The 25581-nt window shown below is 48.7% G+C and overlaps 1 protein-coding gene across 3 annotated transcripts in view; it reads right to left on the bottom strand.

The window, feature by feature from the left end:
* Positions 1–10571: 10571 nt before the first annotated feature.
* The window catches only part of USP16 (ubiquitin specific peptidase 16), a 36767-nt gene continuing 21757 nt past the window's right edge, over positions 10572–25581 (bottom strand). The window contains exons 13-18 of one of the 3 annotated variants that reach the window (XM_073584590.1): positions 22801–22962; positions 21273–21999; positions 21099–21193; positions 19220–19306; positions 11291–11447; positions 10572–11031 (exon numbers count right to left, since the gene is read on the bottom strand). In XM_073584590.1, the coding sequence (XP_073440691.1) occupies positions 10907–11031; positions 11291–11447; positions 19220–19306; positions 21099–21193; positions 21273–21999; positions 22801–22962 (1353 nt within the window). In that variant the 3' untranslated portion in view covers positions 10572–10906. Of the gene's footprint in view, positions 11032–11290; positions 11448–19219; positions 19307–20493; positions 20621–21098; positions 21194–21272; positions 22000–22800; positions 22966–25581 lie in introns of those variants that run through there. The other 2 variants (XM_073584589.1, XM_073584591.1) reach the window with 2 other exon arrangements.

Consider the following 25581-nt stretch of genomic DNA (forward strand, 5'->3'; position numbering starts at 1 on the left):
TGCCGAGGACACGAGTTTTCTTCAAAGAGAAGGGGGGAGAAAAAAAAAAATTCCAGTGTGAATTGTAGCCGTTATGATTTGTCCTAAAATAGAAATAGGATTCGCACTGGTTCTGCATCAGTGCGAGCTGTATCCCGGAGGGTGCGGAGATGGAGGAGAGCACAGGAAGAAGGGGAAAAAGTCCCACAAGAAACAGGACTGACTGCGAGCAAGGAAGAGGGGATTAGGAGAAGGAGCAGCTCAGCCAGGGAGTGGGATGAAATCTGATCGAGCAGTGACAGAGGCCAAAGTCGTGATCTGTCCAGCTCTGTGCTGGGGCGACATAAATTAGGAGGCCCGGAAGGAAATGCTGTAAATATTAGGGATGATCTGCAGCTGCCCTCATAATATAGTACTGGGTGCAAAGTACAACTATTACGCATTGCTTATATAGCACCATCATATTCCACAGCGATTCAGACATTATCACTGTCCCCATTGAAGCTCACAATCTAAATTTCCTATTAGTATGTCTTAGGAATAGGCCCAAATGGGACAGAAAGCAAGTGGTTTAAAAAGGGGGAACAAGTGTAATATCTGTTTAGTTTCATATCGGATACGTCCCTTATCTGGGGACAATATGGGATGTTTATAACGAGACGGAAAAAGAGCTTGTTCTGCCCATGCATTGAGCTGGTATTTCTCTATCGCCTCATTGGGGGACACAGAAACTATGGGTGTATGCTGCTGCCACTAGGAGGCTGACACTATGCACAAAAAAAGGTTAGCTCCTCCGCAGTATATACCCCACCGACCGGCACTAAGTTCCTCAGTTTAGCTTAGTGTCAGTAGGAGGTGGACACGGGTCTTTCATTAGACCCTTATCTACCTCTATGTGCGTCGTTACCTTTCAGGTTTCCGGAGAGATACAGTGTGAATAGTCACAACTGTACTTCCACAAAGAGACTATGAGTACGGCGTGTACTGCCACCCCGTATCCTCATACGGGTCCTCGTCCCCCCCCCCCCCCCCCGTCTCCCACCCACTCGCCTACCAGAGCCTGTCGGTTTGGATGAGGCGTGGACACAACAACAAAAGACGGATCAGACAGCGTGGGATAATGAGGTACCTTTATTGAATGCAAAACGGGGGTAAGTGTGGGCCGAGTCGCGTCCTCATTCCTAGACGGGCATCTCAGCGGCTCCAATATTCAAAGCGGCCACCGCAGTTACTCCTGGCCCTGGCGTCAGTATGGGCCTTGCCTTGCGCTGCACCCCCCCCGCCCCCGGCCTTCATTCCTAGGCGGCCCTCTCCCGCCGGCAGGCATCAGCGGCGATCTTCAGAACGGTTGCCGCGGGACCCCCGCGCTGACAGGCGGCCGCCGCTATCAATTTAGGCCCCGGCTTCATTTCGGGCCTTCTGCGTCGCGGCCACGCCCCCCCCCCGACCCTTTCTCCTAAGCGGGCTTCTCTCCTGCCCATTCTAGGTCCGCCCACCGCTCTCCCTTGGATCCTAGCCTGTTCTTGGCCAGCGGGCGGTGCCTCCTTCAGCCTTGGCTAGCTCCGCCCTTCTTCCTCTGAAAGCGTGCATTCCTCCTGCTCCTCTCAGGCGGCTGCCATCTTCTCAGCCGGACACCGCTCTCCGCTGCCCTGCATCTACAGACAAGTCGTGTGGGATTACTTTCTAGGGACACTGGACCGTGAGTAGCTCTGCAGACTGACACCCTCCCCTGTCTTCTGTCCCCCAACCTTCCGGCACTACTTCAGTTGCTATCTTTCACTATGTCTAACTCTAAGCCTGGTCGTACCCGTCCTCCGGCTCCCACTTGCACTCTAGTCAAGATCTTTGCAGGCTTCGTCTCTATCACAATCAGTGGCAGACCTTACCAGGGTGTCTCAGTCCCTAGTGGCCGTTCTTGATAAGTTGCCCCTGGACTCTTCTGCAGGGTCCAGCAGGTCTCAAGAGGTTCCATCTGAGCCAGCCAGCGTAAGCCACAAAAGACCCAGACAGGATCTCTGGCCGGAATCCTCTCCTCGCCCCATCTCATCACATAGTCCTCCCCAGCAGTCTCCTTCCCGTGCCTCCTCACCCGAGTCAGGCGAAGCGTTCTCGGATGAGCTGGATTCGGACCATGACGCGGACATGAAGGTTACGGTGCAGAACCTCATAGCTGCGATTAACCACACTTTCGATATCACAGACTCCCCTGCAAAACCCTCAGACCAGGAGGTTTCGTTCAGATGGGCAGAAACACCTTCCAGAGTCTTCTCTCACTCTGAGTTTAGTAAGCTCCATGCCAGGGAAAGAGAAAATCCGACCAGGCGCTTTCAAAGAGGGAAGCGCCTCGGCGTGCTGTATCCATTTCTTAAAGAGCTCACGGACAACTGGTCGGCTTCCCCCTCTGTAGATGCTCCCGTGTTCAGACTATCTAACAACACGGTCCTCCCGATTTCAGGTGTGGTGTCTCTAAAGGATTCTAACGATAGGATCATAGAATCCTTAGCAAAGTCAGCATTCGAAGCGGCTGCGACTGTGTTAAGCCCAGCCTTCGCTTCAACTTGGGTAGCAAAGGCCATAGCTACTTGGGCGGAGGATCTCCGCCAGGGCATTCTAGATAGAGCCCAACCAGAGCGATTGGCTGAACTGGCCAACCAGATTTCCCATGCAGGGGATTATCTGGTCTCTGTCTCCTTGGATACCGCGTCTTGTGCAGCTCAGGCGTCCAGCAACATTGTTGCAATCCGGCGTACAATTTGGCTCAAGGCTTGGCAGGCGGATTTGTCTTCCAAAAAGTCCCTCACCAATCTGCCTTTTCAGGGAACGCGTCTCTTCGGATCCCAGCTGGATCAGATTATTAAGGATGCCACTGGAGGCACAAGTTCTCTTTTCCCACAGGCCAAGCCTCGTAGACCTCCTCAAAAGCGTCAATTTCGGTCTTTCCACCGTTTTGCAACAGCAGAAACCTTTTCCAACCAACAAAGGCCGCAAGCACGCCAGGATAGGAAAAAGGTCTCCTTTAGGCCCACTCCATCTTGGCGATCTCACTCCTCCCAAGGCAGATCCTCCAGGTCCAGAACTGGAAGGTCCACCTCTGCATGACTATCTACAAGGTCCTGAGGCGCCTTTTCAACTGGGCGGCCGACTCCTTTTCGACACCTGGCTTGCCTCGGTGGAAGACGCTTGGGTCAGGGAAGTTGTATCCTCAGGATACAAGATAGTTTGTTTCTCTGCCCCGGGATCGCTTCGAGTCCCGTCCTCCGAAAGACCCCTCCTTAGTTCCCGGCTTCTTTGCATCCTTCCACACTCTTCTCAGTTCCGGTGTGATTGTGCCCATTCCCGAAACAGAGCGATTCACAGTGTTTTACTCAAATCTGTTTGTAGTGCCAAAGAAAGGAGGCGCAGTTCAGCCCATTCTGGACCTCAAACTGCTGAATAAGCCTCAAACTGCTGAACAAGAGAGTCCGCCTGCGGCATTTCAGGATGGAGTCTCTTCGTTCAGTAATCGCTTCCATGGAGGCGCAGGAATTCATGTGCTCAATAGACATTCAAGATGCCTATCTGAACGTCCCCATCTTTCACGGGCATCAGAAATTCCTGCGCTTTGCGATTCATCAGGACCACTACCAGTTTGTCGCCCTGCTGTTCGGTCTCGCCACCGCTCCCAGAGTGTTTACAAAGCTCATGGCGGCGTTGATGGCCCTGTTAAGGATCAGAGGTCTCGTACTCTTCCCGTACCTCGACGACTTTCTAATCAAAGCTCCATCTTTTCACCAGACTCTCCAAAGCCTTACCATCGTTCTCGACACCCTGTCCAGTTTCGGGTGGCTCGTAAACAAGAGGAAGTCCTGCCTCGTTCCGACGCAACGTCTTGTTTTTCTAGGCTTGTTCGACACCCGTCGAGCAAGGGTCTTTCTCCCGGAAGACAAGTTGATCTCTCTGCGGCGAGATGTTCGATCACTGCAGAGCCCGACGTTTCCATCTTTCCGTTCAGCCATGAAAGTCTTGGGAAAGATGGTAGCAACGACCGAAGCGATTCCCTTTGCTCAATTTCACACAAGACCGCTTCAGCAGGCCATTTTGTCTCGGTGGAACAGGTCCGTCCTCTCCCTGGATCGTCCAATTCGCCTCTCGTCTCGGGTCAAACAGTCCCTCAATTGGTGGCTGGCGTCACCTCATTTCCCTGGGCCAGTCATTTCTTCCGAATCACTGGCAGATTGTGACAACGGACGCCAGCCTTCTCGGCTGGGGAGCTGTGTTTCGCAATCAGACAGTTCAGGGTCGGTGGTCGACTCAAGAGACAACTCTGCCGATCAACGTCCTCGAGATTCGGGCGATTTATCTGTCTCTCATTCACTGGGAAAGGCTTCTCAGGGGTCTGCCGGTCCGGATTCAGACAGACAATGCCACAGCAGTGGCATATGTCAACCACCAAGGGGGGACACGGAGCTCCTCGGCTCTAGCGGAAGTGTCCAGGATTCTCCACTGGGCAGAGGTATTGGTCCCAGCGATATCCGCAGTGCACATTCCCGGCGTGGACAACTGGGCCACCGATTTTCTCAGCCGCGAGGGTCTCGCGGCGGGAGAGTGGTCAAGTCCCTCAGTTCGTATCCAGGGCCCGAGAGCCTCTCGCAGTGGGCGCCGATGCTCTGACCATTCCCTGGTCGCAGTTCAAACTCCCCTATCTGTTCCCTCCCCTTCCTCTTCTTCCCAAGCTGTTGAAGAAAGTCAAGGCGGAAGGGGTACCAGTCATCCTCATCGCTCCGGATTGGCCCAGAAGGGCTTGGTTCGCGGACGCCCCCTGGAAGCTTCCAGACAGAGCAGATCTGCTGTCTCAGGGTCCAATCTGCCACCCCAATTCTCTGCCGCTCAATTTAACGGCGTGGCTGTTGAAACCGCGGTTCTGAAGCGGTAAGGTTTTTCAGATCGGGTTATTCACACCATGATCCGGGCTAGAAAGCCATCGTCTTCCAGAATTTATTTTCGTACGTGGAAGGCCTATTTCACTTGGTGCGAGGCCAATGACGTTCCGCCCATGTCCTTTTCTCTTCCTTCTATCCTGGCGTTCCACCAGGCAGGCCTAGATGCGGGCCTTGCCCTCAGCTCTTTGAAGGGTCAAGTCTCGGCGCTTTCCATCCTTTTTCAGAAGACGTTGGCCTCCTGTCTGCAGGTCAAAACCTTTCTTCAGGGAGTGGCTCATACAGCACCTCCGTACCGCGCTCCCGTGGATCCATGGGATCTCAATCTGGTTCTGGAGGCTCTTCAACGGTCTCCCTTTGAACCTCTCAGGGAAGTCTCCCGATCTCTCCTTTCCTGGAAAGTAGCCTTTCTGGTGACCATCACCTCCATCCGGCGCGTGTCGGAATTGGCAGCCCTTTCTTGTCGTCCCCCTTTCTTGGTGCTCCATCAGGACACGATGGTCCTGCGGCCCCCACCTTCCTAAGGTGGTGTCCACTTTTCACCTAAATGAAGACATTGTTCTCCCGTCCTTTTGTCCGGGTCCAATCCACCCTCTGGAGCACTCCTTGAACAATCTAGACCTCGTCAGGGCAATGAAGGTTTACCTCGCTAGGACGTCTCCCTTGCGGAAGACAGATTCTCTTTTCATCATTCCAGATGGTGCGTGGAAAGGTCAGCCGGCCTCCAAGGCTACCATTGCTCACTGGATCAGATCGGCAATTTTGGAGGCCTACCGGGTCAGGCATCAAGTTCCCCCCCTCCTGGGATTAGAGCTCACTCTACCCGGGCAGTGGGTGCCTCCTGGGCGGTGCACCACAGAGCTTCTGCACAGCAGCTCTGCAAAGCGGCAACCTGGTCTTCGATCCAACACATCTATGCTTCGGCAGACGCCAGCCTAGGCAGAAGAATCCTGCAGGCGGTGGTGGGGAGTCCTCAGACCTAATGGAAGTTTGCTTTCCCTCCCCAGGGACTGCTTTGGGACGTCCCATGGTTTCTGTGTCCCCTAAGGAGGTGATAGAGAAAACAGGATTTTTGGGTTGCTTACCGTAAAATCTGTTTCTCTGAGCCTTCATTGGGGGACACAGCACCCTCCCATATTCTGCAACTCCTGTTCTGTTATTTGTTGATTACAGTTGAGTTGTCTGTTCTGTTTTCATTCTGTTTTGTTACTTCTGCTTTCTCACTAACTGAGGAAATTAGTGCCGGTCGGTGGGGTGTATACTGCGGAGGAGGAGCTAACCTTTTTTTGTGCATAGTGTCAGCCTCCTAGTGGCAGCAGCATACACCCATGGTTTCTGTGTCACCCAATGAAGGCTCAGAGAAACAGATTTTACGGTAAGCAACCCAAAAATCCTGTTTTTCAGTAGCTCCAGGACCGGTGCACGAAAGAACAAACTCCCAAGAAAAGGCCCCCTAGGGTGGGACAGGGCAATGTGAATGATATTCATCCTTCCACGGCGAGCTCTCAGGACGTTGCTGGGAAGCAGCTTAGATCTAGCAACGCCTTCTGTGGAGTGCATGTTGTGCCTACCCCTAAGATGAGTGATGGCCACACCAACGAGCTAGGAAAGAAAGTGTAGCACACCTGAGATGAGTCATATCTGTCTCCTATCAGCATAAGAATAGCTTGCTGGCATCTGAAGAGCAGCTATAAGCCCAACAGGAGGAGACCACGTGTTATTCCCCCATGGGTCTTTATTCACTATGGAATCACATTCCTGGTGCATCTTTTCTTTACAATATTCTGTTCCTCACCCTGTGCATCGGCACTGTGATATTGGATAGTGTCAGACTATGGCTACTGCCCCCCGGACTGACCAGCAGACATTTCTTCCAAATGATGTGGTTTTGGGGAGGGCTTTTTCATCAACCCGTACCGACATCGGACGTATTATTACACCGATGTCTGTATCCTGGCCGAGAGTCCACATCTTTCCTGGGACATGTCAGCTGTTTTGAACAGCTGATGTGTGCCCGCAATAGCCACGGGTGGAATCACGATCCACCCGCGGCTATTAACTAGTTAAATGCCACTGACAGTGGCATTTAACAAGTGCGCTGGAAATACGTTCGTGGGCAGCGTCGGACTGGAACACCTTGGGCCCACCAGAGAAAATCATTCTTGGGGCCCACTATGTAGCTGCATAGAGTTAAATACCAGACCACCAATTATGCGGTAAAACACGCTAATATCCAGGTATAAGGTTGTACATGTCTTAATTATGTAGCAGGAGTTGGGGTAGCCCCCTCATAGAATATAAAGCAGCCCCCTCACATAGTATAATGCAGCCATCTCATAGAATATAATACTGCCCCCCTCATAGGGAATAATGCACCCCCTCATAGGGTATAATGCGCCCCCCTCATAGGGTATAATACTGCCCCCCCTCATAGGGTATAATACTGCCCCCCCTCATAGAGTATAATGCTATATAGATATAGCGTTAGATATAGATAGAAAGATAGATGTAGAAATAGATAGCTATAGAGATAGAAAGTAGATAATGGATAGATATAGATAGAAAGATTCATAGAGATAGATATAAAGATAGATATAGAAAGAAATATAGATAGATCGATAGGTAGATAGATATAGAGATAGATAGAAAATAGATAATGGATAGATAGATATAGAGATAGATGGCTATATAGATAGAGATAGATAATAGAGATAGATAATAGAGATATACAGATATAATAATAATAGACATATATAGATAGATATAGAGATGAATATATATAGATAGATGGCTATAAATAATAGATAGAGATATATAGAGATAGATAGATATAGAGATAGATATAGAGACAGATAGATATAGAGATAATAGCTAGATATAGAGATATGTATAGAGATAGATATAGTTAGATAGATAGATGGATAGATAGATATAGATGATAGATATAATAGATAGATATAGCGATAGATGGATAGATAGATAAAGAGCGAGAAATAGAGATAGAGATTGATAGATAATGAGATATAGAGATAGATATAGAGATATAGTGTTAGATAGAAAGATAGATATGGATATAGAGGATAGATATAGAGATAATATATAGATAGATATAGAGATAATATATAGATAGCTATAGAGAGAGATATAGAGAGATAGAGAGAAACAGATATATATATATAGAGAGAGATAGATATAGAGGTAGATAGATATAGAGATAATAGATATAGAGAGATAGATACAGAGATAGATAGAGAGATAGATAGAGATAATAGAGATAGATAAAGAGATAATAAATATAGAGATAACAGATAGATATAGAGAGAGTAAGATAGAAAGATATAGAGATAGGTAGATATAGATAATAGAGATAGATAGATAGACATAATAGATAGATATAGATAGAAAGATAGATATAGAGATAGAGCGATAGATAGAGATATAGATAGAGATAAATAGATAGAGAAAGATAGATAGATATAGAGATAGAAAGATAGATAGATATACAGAGAGATAGAGATAAATAGATAGAGAGAGAAATAGATAGAGATAATAGATATAGAGAGATAGATATAGAGAGAGATAGATACAGAGAAAAGATATAGAGATAAATAGATAAAGATAGATAGATATATAGAGATAGAAAGACGGATAAAGAGAGCGATAGATAGATATACAGAGAGATAGATAGAGATATATAGATAGATATAGATATAGATAAAAAGATAGATATAGAGATAGAGCGATAGATAGCGAGAGATATAGATATAGAGATAGATACAGAGAAAAGATATAGAGATAGATAACGGATAAATAGATAGGTATAGAGATAGATAGATATAGATATTAGATAGAGATATATATATATAGATAAAGATAGATAGATATAGATGGTAGCTAGATAGATAATAAATATAGAGATAATAGAGATAGATAGATATAGAGATGATATATATATATATAGATAGAGATAGATGTAGAGATAGAAAGATAGATATAAAGATATAGAGATAGATATAGAAATAGATAGATATAGATAATAGATAGAGATAGATATAGAAATAGATAGATATAGAAATAGATATAGATAATAGATAGAGATAGATATAGAGATAGATAGATATAGATAATAGATAGAGATAGAAAGATAGATATAAAAGAGATAGAGAGAGATATATAGAGATAGATAGATAGAGAGAGACAGATAGAGAGAGCGAGAGATATAAAAAAAAAAAACAAAACACAATACTCACCTCTCCTCCTCGCTGATCCCGGCCTCAGTGTCAGGAGCTACCCCCTCTACCAGACACACAGCGGGTGCGCGATGTAGTGACGTCATCGCGCACTGGCTGTGAGTCAGGAGCAGAGAGGACTGAGGGCGGCGCCGGCCCTGATTTACAGCTGTAGTCTGCAGAGCGGCTTACTGGGCTGGGGGCGGGGCCTCTGGGGGTGGAGACCTGAAATGATATTCACTGCTTTGCAGTGAATATTCATTTCTCTTTAGCAGCGGGGACAGGGGCTCCTGCCTCCTGACACCCGCTGCTGCTCCGCTGGCAGGGGCCCCCATAGCAGCTGCATGGTGTGCGACACACCACTGGCTGGGGGCCCCTGGAGCAGCGGGGGCCCTAGGCAACTGCTGGCCCTGTATGCCAGCAGGTGCCAGGGCCCACCAGATGCCAGGGCCCACCGGAGAATCCTCCGGTTCCCCGGTGAGCCAGTCCGACGCTGTTCGTGGGTCACCAGTGTGTCGGCATAACAACAACCGGAGGTCTTCTGGAGACCTCTATGGTTGTCAGTGCTGAATTGTTATGAGCGCCACCCAGTGGTAGGCGCTCATAGCATGTCAAAAATTCAGCTACATAGAGGCGATCTGATCATTGGCTTTATTGTAGCTGAGCCGATCGAGTTGTGCCAGCTTCTAGCCTCCTATGGAGACTATTGAAGCATGGCAAAAGTAAAAAAAATAAAAATTTATATATGAAGTTCAAATCACCCCCCTTTTGCCCCATTCAAAAAAAAAAATCAAACATGCACATATTTGGTATCGCCGCATTCAGAATCGTCCGATCATTACAAAGGATTAGTCCGATCACTGGACGGCATAGTGAAAAAGTCAAAACGCCAGAATTACATTTTTTGGTCGCCGCAACATTGTATTAAAATCCAATAACGGACGATCAAAAGATCGTATCTGCACCAAAATGGTATCAATAAGAACGTCAGCTCGGCACGCAAAAAATAAAGATGCTACGGGTATCGGAAAAAGGCGCAAGTTTTTTGTTTTTTTTTAACAAAGTTTGCAAATTTTTTTTCACCACTTAGACATTAAAAAAAGCACCTAGACATGTTTGGTGTCTATGAACTCGTAATGACCTGGAGAATCATAATGGCAGGGCAGTTTTGGCATTTTGTGAACCTAGCAAAAGAGCCAAAAAAAAAAAAGTGAGATTGCACTTTTTGCAATTTCACCGCACTTGGAATTTTTTTATCCTGTTTTTTAGTATGACATGGTAAAACCAATGGTGTCGTTCAAAAAGTACAACTCGTCCCGCAAAAAATAAGCCCTCACATGGCCATATTGATGGAAAGATAAAAAGTTATGGCTCTGGGAAGAAAGGGAGCGAAAAACGCAAAACCAAAAAAAAGCTTCAGAGGATAAGAATCACACAGACAGGTACATAGTGTTTAATTTTATTAAACATGGCAACAGTAGGCGCTGGTATCACCATCACATTTCGTACATACAAAATGCTTTACAGAAAGAGCTGTATATTGCATAAGTACTGACACCCCTATGTCAAAATAAAACCACGGTTGTGCTCTTATGTACATATTTAACACTTCATGCAAAAACTAATATCAGCTCAGAAAGCAGCCGTCGCCTACACACGAAGGACGCGGTTGCCTTTGTGCGCGCTGATCGGCTGCCTTCCGGCTAAATAATCTGAAAAGGTTAATATAAAATAAATATTCCTTGGCATGTGAGCGCACGAGAGACGGGTCCAGGGCTGGTGTTACAGTATCCTCTCGTAGAACAGGAGGTAAGCCTGAGAGTTCAGCACTTTGCTGAGTGGCACGGCTTGCACGTGGCTGTCACTGATGTGGTACCAGTGGCCGTTACTGGGTTCTGTGTTAGATTCTGCAAATAAAAAAAAGTATATATAAAAAAGTCTTTATTATAATCTAAGCATATAGAGACAGGAGCACCCGGCCACAGGTGACTGGTTTACTCCTATACAATCAATACAGGAGGGCATCTACGTACAGCTTTGCAACCATCACGCCACAGATGATCGATCCCCCAATATTTCTACTGCATGGAGGAGACGGTCTGAATTCATAACAGAGCTATACCAATTGTGATCCTAATGGGGTAAAGATGGACAAAAGCCTCTTACCTTCTGGAAGTGAACCCCGAATTACCAGCTCGGACAGGTTAGGATTTAGGGTTCGAGATTTCACGTAGGCAGTGTAGTGTCCAGAACGCATGGTGCCGCTGTGCTCGATCACCCCGTACAACGCGTACAGCAGTCTGTCGTCACCATCACAGTTAGTCTGGAGGGAGACATATAGATCAGTATTTCCCATCATGGCCGACTGTGGCTGCAACATCGAAGTATTATCAGTTCCTGGCATTGTGCTTTGATCCAAAGAAAGGGTTTTTTTTGACCAGCAACCTTTATCCATCACTAGGGGTCTGACCACCAGGCTGCTTTAGAATTCCCTATAATGTCCTTTTACATGAGGATCAGCTAAGGTTGATTTACTTTTACACGACCTAAAAAAAAATTAATAATTGCTATCTGCCGCACATCTCTCCACGTAAGCAGGGAGATATAGATATATATATATATATATATATATCTCTATCTATCTATCTCAAACCATGGTTTCTCCATCGCTTCATTGAGGGACACAGGAATCGGGTATGCTGCTGCCACTAGGAGGCTGACACTATGCACATAAGAAAAATTAGCTCCTCCGCAGTGTACACCCCACCGACTGGCGCTCAATTAGTCAGTTTAGCTTAGTGTCAGTAGGAGGTGGACACGGGTCTTTCATTTGACCCCTATCTACCTCAGCGTGCGTCGTTCCCCTTCAGGTTCCCGGAGGGATACAGAGTGAACAGTCACATCTGTACTCCCACAAAGAGACTATGAGTACGGCGTGTACTGCCACCCCGTATCCTCATAGGTCTAGTCGGCAGGATCAAGAGCCTCTAACGCTGATGCAGTCCAGGCCACCAAAGATCCTGGCCTCTGCCGCCCACCAGAGCCTGTCGCTAGATGGAGGCACGGACGTCCGCTAAAGGGTACGGACGTTTTATTCCCTCACTGGATTTAAGGTACAGCGCTGCTCCATGGGTCCTAAGTCAGCAAGCGCTGGCTTAGGCATCAGACGTTGCGGCGTCTCCAGCCCTGTGCTCTCGCAGCGCCGCGACAGCGCGGCCTGGATTTAAGGTACCTTTCCTTCTGCTCCATGGGTCCTAAGTCAGCGAGCGCTGGCTTAGGCATTGGACATTGCGCATCTCCAGCCCTGTGCTCTCATGGTGCCGCGACAATGCGGCCTGCGGGATACCTCCGCACCGCGCCCATCCGGCGGCCGCCGCTTCAAATTTAGGCCCCGGCTTCTATTCGGGCCTTGTGCTGGGCGAGGTCCCCAAGTGAGCCGAGCACATAGCTGGAAGTCGCTCCACAGGTGCCGTGAGTAGCTCTGCACTGCAGACTGACACCCTCCTCAGCTCTTCTTGGTCCCCTAACCGTCTGGCACTACTTAGTGGGTTAGTCACCATGTCTAATTCTAAGCCACTTCGCTCTCGCCCCCCAACTTCCTCTTCTTCCTCAGCTGTGGTCAGTCGCTTTGCATGTTCAGCCTGCAAACGCAAATTTCCATCAGGTCAGTCCTCTCCCCTCTGTCAGGACTGCAGCAACACCATTGATCCCACCGCTCAGGATCCCCCGGCTGGCACAAGTGAGTGTGAGACCCCTGTTCCAGAGTGGGCTTCCTCTCTTTCTCAATCTGTGGCAGATCTCACCAAGGTGTCTCAGACTCTGGTTTCCGTATTTGAGAAGTTGCCCCTGCAGACTTCCGCAGGGCCCAGCAGGCCACAGGAAGCTCCGACTGAGCCTACCAACATTAGCCGGAAAAGATCCAGACGGGCACCGCTCCGATTCGTCTTCTCGCTCCGTCTCGCCCCATAGCCCGTTACAGCGGCCCGGGTCGGCTAGATCCTCTTCTCCGGAACCAGGCGAAACTTTCTCGGATGCGCCCTCCGAGGATATTTTGGAGCTGGACTCGGACTAAGTCGCGGACACGAGAGATATGGTCCAAAGCCTCACTGGAGCGATCAACCAAACCTTCAAGATCAAGGACTCGCCCACGGAACTCGCAGATTAGGGTGTTTCGTTCAGGCGGTCTAAACCACCTACCAAGGTCTTCGCTCCTCATTCTGAGTTTCAGAAAATTCTGACTAGGGAAAGAGAGAATCCGACCAGGCGCTTTCAAAGAGGGAAACTGTTGTGAGTTCATTTTCCCCTTCACCATTGAGGTCTGATGAACTCCCTCTTCTGGTGAAGGAAGGTAGTGAGGCTGATTACCAAGCACCTGGGCAGGATGATTATGACTGGGTGACGGGAATTACTGACTGGATATAAGGCAGCCAACGCCCTTCTGCCTTGCTGGTGATCTCTCTGAGGGATTCTAGGAGACCAGTCTGATTCCTGCTCCTCAAAAGCTAAGTTTTCTGCTCTACTTTTTGCATTTGTGTTTTGGTTTTGTTATTGCATTGTTTTCCTTGATTTCTGCCATTCCCTGCTGGGGTGAGCTGAATTCCTTTTTGCTCTGTCTTCAGAAAATACCTGAGTACTGATATAGTCTTTTTGAAGCCTAGCGTCTTCAGGGCTTTTTTCCCTATCAGCTGTTGGCTCTTGTTTTGATAGGGTTTTGGCAGATTACAGACAGCAGCTTTTCTATCCTGTCCTACCTAGTTAGCTTGGGCCCCATCATTTGCTCAGCCTATCTTTCTATCTGTATGAGTGTTTTTCATTTTGCGTCACCGTCATTATATGTTGGGGGCTGCCTATTGCTTTGGGGTCTGCTCTGGGGCAGTTTAGATTCCCTTTCTGTCTTTAGGATATGTAGTTCTCCGGCTGTGATCGAGTGGTCTAGGGCACCGTAGGAACCCCACGGCTACTGCTAGTTGTTGTTGATAGGTTCAGGGGTCTGCAATCCGATAGCTGCCTACTTCTCTGGTTTTCTGGACTTAGCTAGTATTTCTGTTTTTGCCTTCTACGGTGACTCATTCATAACAGTAAACGCCTTGGCGTCTTATACCCTTTCTTGCCGGAGCTCACCGCGGAATGGTCAACTTCTGTCGTAGACCCGCCGGTTTCCAGACTAACACTGTCCTTCCGATCTCTGGGGGAGCGTTGCTAGGAGATCCTAACGACAGAATCATAGAATCTTTTGCAAAATCAGCCTTCGAAGCGGCAGCATAGGCCCCAAGTCCGGTCTTCGCTTCTACCTGGGTTTCCAAGGCCATAACCAATTTGGCTAAGGATCTCCAACAAGGCATTCTGGCCAGGGCCCGTCCAGAGCACCTGGCGGACCTCGCCGACCAGATTTCCCATGCGAATATTTGGTATCTGCCTCCCTAGATGCTGAGTCTTGCGCAGCCCAGGCATCTAGCAACGTTGTAGCTATTCGGCGCACAGTTTGGCTTAAGGCCTGGCAGGTGGACTTATCGTCAAAAGTCCCTCACCAGGATGCCACGGGGGGCACAAGCTCCCTTCTGCCCCAGTCCAAGCCTCGTCAGCTTCCTCCTAAACGTCAGTTTCGACCCTTTTGTCGTTTCACGACTGCAGAGACACCTCACCAGCAGAGGCCACAAGCGTGCCAAGATAGGAAAAGAGTTTCCTTTAGGCCCACTCCTTCCTGACGCTCCCATTCCTCCCAAGGTAGATCCACCAGGTCTAGACCTGGAAGGTCTTCCTCAGCATGACTGGCGTCAAAACCCCGGCGCATCCCACCTCTTGGGCGGCCGTCTTCTTGCTTACAGGGATGTCTGGCTCGCCTCGGTGGAAGACGCTTGGGTCAGGGAAATTGTATCCTCAGGATACAAAATAGAATTTGTTTCTCGTCCTCGGGATCGATTCTTCGAATCCCGACCCCAAAAGATCCCTCCCTGGTCCCGGGCTTCCATACCGCCATCTCCTCTCTTCTCGATTCGGGGGTGATTTTCCCCGTTCCAGAAGCAGAGCGCTTCACGGGTTTCTATTCTAACCTGTTTGTAGTACCAAAGAAAGGAGGTACGGTTCGGCCCATTCTGGATCTAAAGTTACTAAACAAAAGGGTCCGTCTGCGACACTTCAGAATGGAGTCCCTTCGTTCAGTAATCGCTTCCATGGAGGCACAGGAGTTTGTGCTCCATAGACATTCAGGACGCTTATCGACATGTTCCCATCTTCCAAGGACATCAGAAATTCCTGCGCTTCGCGATACATCAGGAGCATTTCCAATTCGTCGCTCTACTGTTCGGTCTCACCACCGCTCCCAGGGTTTTTACAATAATCATGGCAGCGCTGATGGCCATTTTAAGGATCAGAAGTCTCGTGCTCTTCCCATACCTCGACGACATCCTCATCAAAGCTCCGTCCCTGCCCCAGGCTCACGAAAGTCTCGCTATCGTTTGCAACACCCTTTCCCGATTCGGGTGCATTATCAACAGAAAAAAGTCTTGCCTGATCCCAACGCAACGGTCTTGTGTTTCTAGGCTTACTTTTCGACACCCGTCAGGCAAAGGTTTTCCTTCCCGAAGAGAAGAGTGTAACTCCGGCGGGATGTTCGCTTGCTTCAGAGTCCTCGGACCACTTCTCTCCGTTCAGCCATGAGAGTCCTAGGGAGGATGGTGGCAACGGCGGAAGAGATTCCCTTCGCCCAATTCCACTTCAGCAGGCCATTCTGGCGCAGCGGAACAGGTCAGTCTACGCCCTGGATCGTCCAATCAGACTCTCTTTTCGAGTCAGACTGTCCCTCAATTGGTGGCTAACATCACCTCATCTCCCAGGGCCAGTCCTTTCTTCCGGTGCATTGGCAGGTGCTGACGACGGACGCCAGCCTCCTCGGCTGGGGTGCGGTGTTTCACCATCTGACCATGCAAGGCCGTTGGTCGTCGCAAGAGGCAGCTCTTTCGATCAATGTCCTGGAGATACGGGCAATTCTTCTGGCCCTTCGGACAATGCCACGGCAGTGGCATACGTCAACCACCAGGGAGGGACTCGGAGTGCCTTGGCAGAAGTACCCAAGATCCTTCATTGGGCAGAGGCCTCAGATCCAGCGATATCCGCGATACACATCCCCGGCGTGGAAAACGAGGCCGCCGACTTTCTCAGCCACAATGGACTCGCGGCAGGGGAATGGTCCCTGCATCAGGAGGTCTTTCATCAAATTTGTCTGCGATGGGGAAGCCCGTCTGAACAGGAAGGTGACTCGGTTCGTGTCCAGAGCACACGATCCTCTCGCGGTAGGTGTCGATGCTCTGACCATTCCTTGGTCACAGTTCGCGCTCCCCTATCTGTTCCCTCCCCTTCCTCTTCTCCCCAGACTGTTGAAGATGATCAAGGCAGAAGGGGTGCCAGTCAGTCATTCTCATCGCGCCGGATTTCCCAGGCGGGCTTGGTTTGCGGACTTCGTCAACTTTCTCGCGGATGCGCCTTGGAGGCTTCCAGACAGACCGGACCTACTGTCTCAAGGTCCGATCTGCCACCCCAATTCTCGGTCTCTCAATTTGACGGCATGGCCGTTGATACCGCGGTTCTGAAAAAAAAAAAAAATCGGGCTTGTCAGACCAAGTAATTCACACCATGATCCGTGCTAGGAAGCAGTCATCTTCCAGAATATACTATAGAACGTGGAAGGCCTCTTTTGGTTGGTGCGAATCCAATCGCATTTCGCCTATGTCTTTTTCGCTCCCTTCTATTCTGGCTTTCCTCCAGGTGGGTCTGGACGCTGGCCTTGCCCTTAGTTCTCTAAACGGCCAAGTTTCGGCACTTTCCGTTCTTTTCCAGAGGTCGTTATCTTCTCGTCAGCAGGTCAAGACCTTTCTGCAAGGGGCAGCTCACACGGCACCACCGTATCGAGCGCCCGTAGATCCTTGGGATCTAACTCTAGTCATAGAGGCCCTACAAGGTCCCCCCTTTGAACTGCTCAAGGAGGTCTCTATCCTCTCTCTCTTGGAAGGTGGCCTTTCTTGTGGCCATTACTTCCATCCAGCGTGTCTCGGAATTGGCGGCCCTTTCTTGGTGATTCACCAGGATAAAGTGGTACTGTGACCTCAGCCTTCCTTCCTAAGGTGGTATCTGCCTTCCACCTGAATGAAGACATCATCCTACCTTCTTTTTGTCCGGCGCCATCTCATCCCCGGGAACGCTCCTTGAACAGACTGGACCTGGTCAGGGCGACGAGGGTCTATTTGGCTAGGACTGAGTCGTTCCGGAAGAGAGACTCCCTTTTCGTCATACCGGCTGGTGCACGAAAGGGCCTGCCGGCCTCCAAGGCGACTATTGCTCGCTGGATTAGATCGGCAATCTTTGAGGCTTACCGGGCCAAGAGCAGAGTGCCTCCTCCGGGGGTTAGGGCTCACTCCACTTGGTCAGTGGGTGCCTCCTGGGCGGTGCACCACAGAGCTTCTGCGCTGCAGCTTTGCAAGGCTGCAGCAACCTGGTCATCTGTTCACACGGTTGTGAAATTCTACAGGGTCCACACCTACGCTTCGGCGGATGCCAGCCTAGGAAGAAGGATCTTGCAGGCAGCAGTGGTGAGTCCGCTGGCCTGATGGAAGTTTGCTTTCCCTCCCCAGTGACTGCTTTGGGACATCCCATGGTTCCTGTGTCCCCCAGTGAAGCGATGGAGAAAACAGGATTTTTGGGTTGCTTACCGTAAAATCTGTTTCTCGGAGCCTTCATTGGGGGACACTGCACTCTCCCATTTTTCACAACTTTGGTCATTAGTTTTGTGTATTATCGTTACAGTTGAGTTGTGTGTTTGTTCTCTATTTTACTACTTCTCCTACTGCTTTCTCACTAACTGACTAATTGAGCGCAAGTCAGTGGGGTGTATACTGCGGAGGAGGAGCTAATTTTTCTTATGTGCATAGTGTCAGCCTCCTAGTGGCAGCAGCATACACATGATTCCTGTGTCCCCCAATGAAGGCTCCGAGAAACAGATTTTACGGTAAGCAACCCAAAAATCCTGTTATTACAGATCCCCACAAGGTTTCTATCAGCCCATGTAAAAAAAGGCCGTTATCTGGTGCTCGTTATGGGTAGAAATTGGCCCCAGAGATGTATGAGGCAGCAGCGAGCACGTCCGGCCGGGACTCCATACTTACTAACTAAGGGGATGCTATAAAAGCATCTGTGGAAAAAGCCAGTTGGACATAAAAATGTATATAAAAAGAAAAAATCTAAAAGAAAAAATGGATTTTTGTACTTACCGTAAAATCCCCTTGTTGAATATGTTGGGGTCTACTAGGAGGCTAACAATAGTGAGAAAATAAAATAAAGTGTCTCTTCGGACACTAGAGAACCAGAAAGAGGATGGGAGCCGTGTCCCCTAAAGTATTCAACAAAAAAGGGATTTTATTAAGTAAAAAATCCAATTTTCTCAATAATTATATAGGGGACACAGGATGTTTCAGCACAGACCCAGGGAAAAATACAGGTACGGTGGTTATCCTTGCCAGGTTGAGGCTCGGAAGCCTCAGAATATTCTGACTGATCCTTGCATTCAAGAACCTCGCTAATAAACAGAATATCCTCATCTCCAGTGCCATCAACGGCAAAAAAAAAAAAATTCTGAAAATAGTCTTAATTAGTGATGAGTGGACCTGCTGGGATAAGGTGTTTATTCTACATGATTGGGTGCTAATTGAGTGTCTTCTGCTTGCTTGAAAAAGATGTTCGAGTCCCAGCGGCTGCATGTCTCGCGGCTGTTTGACAGCAGCATCACATGTAGGGATTGGCTGTTTGTTAGACAATCCCTACATTTGTTGTGGCTGTCGAACAGCAGCGAGACATGCAGCTGCGGGGACTTGAACATATTTTTCGAGCATGCCGAAGACTCTCCGTTAGCACCCGAGCATGGAGGATAACACCATATCCCAGCACGTTCACTCATCACTAGCCTTAATCCAGTCTCCTGTTTGTGTGTACACAGCTCCTGTGCGGTCTGATCCTACAGTCCTCTTACTCCGCTCCCTCTGATCCTCTACGTTAACCTGTTCTAGAAGAGGAGGCAGGTGTATTGTAATGTCCCACCCCACCCCTTACCTTACATTTGGCGTTACAGAATGGCGCCAGGTCTATCACCTCAGGAAACTTGATATGTTTATTCAGTTTGTGCAGATTAAAACTGTTCTACAAAAAAATAAGTAAAGAAATTTTACCAGATAAGTCAAAATTTAGGTTAAAAACATTTAATTTTGTAGCTGGCGTCCCCTGTATTACATTCACAACACGTTGCCTGCGGGATCAAAACATGAGCAAGACAGGATCCGATCCTCTGGAAGTAAAGAATGTTTCAATTAACTCACTGCAAGCAGAGATCTTACATCGAGCGAGAACTGAAAGAGGAAGCAAAATAGTTTCACGTTATTCTGTGTGATTACACTTTATTAAAACGGGAACCCGACAATTAATACATCTGCGACTTTAAAAGCCGCTGCCGGACCAATCCACCCAACAGGTCTCGCCCTATTTATGCAGGCAGGGAGATACCTGTCACTCAAGGGGAGAGAGAGAAAAAGCCACCGGGGACCAACCTTTCCAACTAGTCTCCTGGGCGGCTTGGTCCCCGGCAGCATGCCTCAGCTGTCAGGTTTAGAGATGGGTGATCGCGAACAGTAAAGTTCAGGGACCATACCGAACACCTACTGTTCGGGCACAGACGCCGATCATGGACTTCAACAGGAAGTTTGGGTTAACTGTTCCGTTTGTTCTTTTCAATTTAAAAAAAAAAAGTCTGTTTTTATTCCAAATAACGGACTTTATTGTGGCTGTGTATGTTATTTACCATATAACTATAGGATTATTAATGGATAGGTGTCTTATAGACGCCACGATCTTGATGTCACCTGACAATACAGAGGTGACATCAACCCCACTTACCACTGCTACAGGGCAAGTGGGAAGAGCCTGGAAAAGTGCCAGAATTGGCGCATCTAAGCTGTCTGCTTTAGCTTGGCTGGTTGTCAAAACTGGGGGGACCCCACGCCGTTTTTTTATTTAATGAAAAAAAAAGCATTGGGACCCCCTCTATTTTTGATAACCAGCCTTGCTAACGCTGACAGCTGAGAGCTACAGCCCTCAGTTTTGCCTTGCTATCAAAAATAGAGGGGAACCCACGCCAATTTTTTATTTATTTATTTAGGAGCGCAGGCGCCAGGTGATGTATACTCCCATCAGCCAACGCCTGCTCTCGCTGTTAGTAGCGGCAGCAGGCATAAGCTGATGGGTGTAGTAATCCATCAGCCAACGCCAGTGACCGGTAAACTTTTTACCTCCGATCGCAGCTGCACACTCACGCTGTGATTTGACAGTATGGGAACTGCGGTTGACTGACCGGCTGTAAAGAGGCAATGTTTGCCGCGTGGGAAACACTGGATTTTCGGGTCCCCCATTCAAGTGAATCGAGTCTGGGTTCGGGAATTCGTCCATCTCTAGTCAAGATCCCTTTAACAGAAATTCTCAATAAAAGGGTTTTCTAGGACTTTAATATTAATGATCTCTACTTAGAAAATGCCATGAATATCAAATTCGAGGATGCTAGAATCCCGGGGCCACAGATCACTTGTACTGGCACAGCTTCTTAGAGTGTGTAGCAACCAAGAATGATCCCAAAGAGCCTCTATTCATGGCCAACTACTCATATTACAGAGCTGTGTCCTCCCTGAGACAATGTTCAGCTATGTCTCAGAGAAAACAGGCTACAGATAAGAAGGAAAGCTCATGAAGAATAGTTGCAGGATAGAAGCTGTGCTGATATATGAGCTAATGAATACAGCAGCAGCTTAGATACAGAACGCTCACATCCAATCTATATTACAGGTAACGACACTCCCACAAGAAAAATGTGCAAAAATCATTGTCAAAAGGTATCCATAACATTTAAGTTTTAAGAAGGGTCTCTGTAGGCTTAGGACATTTGTACCTGCTGAAATCTCTTTAAGTGCAGTGTCAGGATAGGAGGAGGAACCGACACAAGCATCTGCTTCTTGGCATTTGTGTATACAAACTTTTTTTCACCTGAAGAAAAAAAACAAAATGTCAGTGAAATGTTATAAAATGAATATATGTGATCGTGATATCGGGCCATGTTTCTTACCTTTAGTGTTATTTTTCACAGTCTTGGCCTGTCTTCTAGTGCATGTGTTACAAAGCAGCTGGTTACTGCCCACCAGGCTCTCCTTGCGGGTGAAACGATCGAGACACGCCAGGATGGACAGGTCTTCCAACTGCAGCTTCTTTCTGTCAGAGAGGGTGCAAAACGCCGTTTTGGGGTCCTCGTTCACTACCTCGTAGACCTGTTTGCTCAGGCCGTCATCTATTATTTCAATATTTACGTCACCGGGTTCGAGGCTCGAGCTCAGGTTTAGCCGGTTTATGCTTTCCGTTAGCTGATTGGTGTCTTCTTCCACTTGGGGTCTCTGCGTTACGTCGTACAGAGCTTCCCTGTCATCCATGTTCACCTGATTGACATCTCCATTTACCTGGACCTCGGTTGTTTTACTGCCTGAATCGCAATTATCTTCTGTATTCCCAGAACTTGTTTCGATATAATTCTCTGCTCCGTCACTCAGGATCTCCAGTCCTACATTATTTCTGCTGGTTTTATTGTTCCCTACTGAAGGATCCTCGCTCCGTTCCATACCAGCTTCTTCCGTGACACTTAAGGAGACATCAGCGGCTGAGGGCTCAACCCGAGACCCAGCGTTATTATCTCTTGCGTTATTGTCTGAGAGGACGCCTTCATCCTCCTCCTCTTCCTGGCCGGCATTAAGATCCGTGAACAGCAGTGTCTTCCCCTGCAATTTCTGTTGTCGTCGATGATTCTACAAGATTGTGATACAATATGGTCAACTACAAAACACCGGACACATGAGGGTTTGCGGCAATATTCACCACCAATGACATTCATTAAAATTAATTTGAACCACCTATAGACGAAGTTGGGAGGGTCAATTGCCCGCATTGAGATGCATCCAAATAGTTGCAGGGGTACACCCATCATAGACATTCCTGGGACATACACAGGTAATGCCATAAATATCTGATCAGGTGCATTAGTGGGACCAGGCTCTATCTGGCCATACCCAGGAAATGGTAAAATCCCACATTATCCATCGATGGAAACTCGAGAGAGACCCCATGAGGATAAACACCACTTATATGACTTGCATCCTGAATTTGTCGCAAATTTTCCTCTATGTAGGCTCTATATCTAGTTTTCAGTTGACTCTGAACTAGTGGGTGGAATATAACTTCTATGATGTCTCCCATACACAGATGTGAGAGGTCTTTGTAGCACGTTCTGAAGCAGCAGTTGCATGGAGGACATAATGAGCAGTATAACTGTGAATCCAGCTCTGGGATTGGATAAACACTTACTAGAAAGCTAGTGGGGGGGGGTGTGCGCGTGTTACAAAAGTATCTTGTATTTGCTTGCATTATTGATTTATGATCGTCAGCAAAGACATCATTACTGTCTCAATGTCTGTATCTGGTGATTTTGCATAACCATGTACTTTCAGACCATTCTGGGTAGAGTTAGTTTTCAGTCTACGTCTTACGGGCTCATAGACAATTGTATTATTTTCACAGTACGTTCACATCCATTGCAGTACATCACTCACCTTTGCTTGCTTTTTAGCTTGCTTCTTTGCTTTCTTTTGAAAGTGTTTGCTAGTTCCGGACGCAGAGTCATTTCTGTCTTTCACATAACCGTTATTATCGTCATCGTCCTCATTCCTCTGTTCACGGACATTCTTTGATGTTTTGAGGTTATTATTCTTTGGCTGCTGAAAATTTAAAATAATGAGCATCATATTCTAGTGTTCAGAAGAACTACAGTCATGGCTAAAAGTTTTGAGAATGACAAACTTTTTTTTTTTTTTTTTTTTATAGCTTTTTACAGTTTTCTGCTTTTTATAGTGGCAATCTACATTAACTTTAGAGTGCCAGGACCGTCTACTAGAGAGGATTTAACTACAGTATCTATTTAACACCAGTGCAGAGCTTGCTCAGGGATGGCAGCAGTTAACGGATCTGCACGTACACTTAGGTGAAGGTTTTTGAAGGCGGTCTGGTGCATAAAATAAAACAAAGAAATGACTTCTTTGCTTTTTTTATTTAAGGAAAACCATCAAGGACAGAAAACATTCTGAAGGAAGTACAGGGATTGGGCTGAAGAGGATGCCGGAAAGTTATGTCTCTTTTGAAACCCCTTCCGTTTGTTTGTGACAGCTGGAAGAAGGAAAGAAGAGCGCTACAATGAGTCCTGTGTCTGCCAACAGTGAGGCCTCCTGTGACGACACAGCATTTTATCTTAATTAACTAGACGTCCATTATCAGCAAGTTAGGAGGTATAGACTTAAGCCCCCGTCACACATAGCGATCTCGCTAGCGAGATCGCTGCTGAGTAACAAGTTTTGTGACGCAACAGCGATCTCACCAGCGAGATCGCTGTGTGTGACAGCGATCAGCGACAGGCCCTCCTCCCGGGTATCGCTGATCGTTCATGAAAGGTCAGGACTTATTTTTGGGTCGTTGGGTCTCCCGCTGGCCAGCACGCATCGCTGCGTGTGGCAGGCGGGAGAGCAACGACCAGCGAGCAGGAGCTGGTAACCAAAGGTAAACGTCGGGTTTCTAAGCAGCGCGCGGTGCTTAGAAATCCAATGTGTACCTTAGTTACCAGCGCGCTGATGCAGGGAGCTGGTAACCAAAGTACACATAGAGTTTCTAAGTGACGTGCACCTTAGTTACCAGCTCCCTGCACCAGCGCGCTGGTAACTAACGTACACAGCGACGCGCCCGCTCGGCGTCGCTGGTGCTGATTGCTGGTGAAGCTGCCTGCTTGACAGCTCACCAGCGATCATGTAGAGACACACCAGCGATCCTGACAAGTTGATATCTTTGTCGGGATCGCTGGTGAGTCGCTATGTATGACGGGACCCTTACCGTATTTTTCGGACTATAAGGCACACTTTTTTCGCCCAAAATTTTGAGGGAAAATGGGGGTGCGTCTTATAGTCGGAATATACTTTCAAATACTGTGGCGGCAAGCAGGAGTCGGGCGATTCTGCGGTGGTCCCGGTCTGACGATGCTGGGCAATGATCACACTCCCTTCCCAGGCTGGTGCAACGGTGGTGCAAGGGGGGCTCCTCCAGCATCTTGTAAAAACCCAGAGGTCCTGCATATCCATTGCTGCGATGCGGTGGCTTCCGGGAAAATGGCCGCCGGGGGTGGCACTTGCTCAGATTGAGATCTCGGGAGACAAGATCTTGTTGCCGAGATCTCAATCTGAGCATGCATCGCCCCCGGCGACCATTTCCCCAGAGGCCACCGCATCGCAGCAACGGACATACGGAGGGTGTCCGGGCTTTCACAAAATGCCAGCAGAGCCCCCCCCCCACCACCACTACCGAACCTGCCGGCACCAGCCTGAGATGGGATTTCCAGGAGGTCACCGTACCTGCTGCATCAGCCTGGGATGGGAGTCATATTGCCAGACCACCGAAAACCCCCTGTGACCCCGCTCCACCAGCTCTGCTGATCCCCTGGGGTAAGCTAAATTCTGTAAGACGGACCCCCATTTTACATTTTTTCCCCGTCTCCCATGACGGCACACCTGAGAGAGGGGATCCGCCCAGTCAGGACAGGAACCCTACTGAAGATAAAAGGGCGGTACCTCTTCCTCGCTTCAGTTGGGTTTCCTGTCCTGACAGGGACCCGTGTGCTGAAGACGGCGTGTCAAGATATCCGTACCTGCCAGCGTGGAAGATCAGGCAGAGCCTGTGCACTGGGCGCCGGGGGTGGAAGCACCATCCGCGGGTCCCCTGGGGGCTCAGCGTCTGAGAGGGCATCAGCGCAGCACGGTCAGGGGTCCAGGGGCCCTTCCGTGCCGCCCTCCTCCCCCTGCCGGCATCCAGTTCATCCAGGAGGGGCGGCCACTTCCGGGTCGCACCCCTCTGACGCACACAGAATGGGCGTGCCCGCGTGACATCGGGGGCAGCGCCGGATCCAAGATGGCGGCGCCCATGAAAAAAACGCCGGCCGGCAAAAGATCATCCTGGCGGCGTGGGTGGGGGGGGGGAGGGGTTGTCAATGGGCACCGGAGGAGGCGGAGAGTGCAGTGGATGCCTCTTAAAAAGAGGGATGACCACAGCAGATGCACTCAGGCCCAATACTTCACAAGGGAAATGGGGCAACAAGAGCAGCAGCAGCAAGAACTCTCGCCAGATGCCTTGCCGAGCCACCAGCATACCAGGAGCAGCCGCTCGAGTGGTGGGAGTGGCAGTCGTAAACACTACCGGCATGACTCTGAGACGTCCAGAAAAACGTCACGAGTGCATCTGAGGAGCCTCCGAGATCGGTACCCTTGATTGGCAGCGGTCGTGAGTGATCTACGTGAATG

Source organism: Dendrobates tinctorius, unplaced genomic scaffold (assembly GCF_039654945.1).
Source record: "Dendrobates tinctorius isolate UK_male_01 unplaced genomic scaffold, ASM3965494v1 ptg000084l, whole genome shotgun sequence".
In the NCBI taxonomy this organism is placed as follows: domain Eukaryota; kingdom Metazoa; phylum Chordata; class Amphibia; order Anura; family Dendrobatidae; genus Dendrobates; species Dendrobates tinctorius.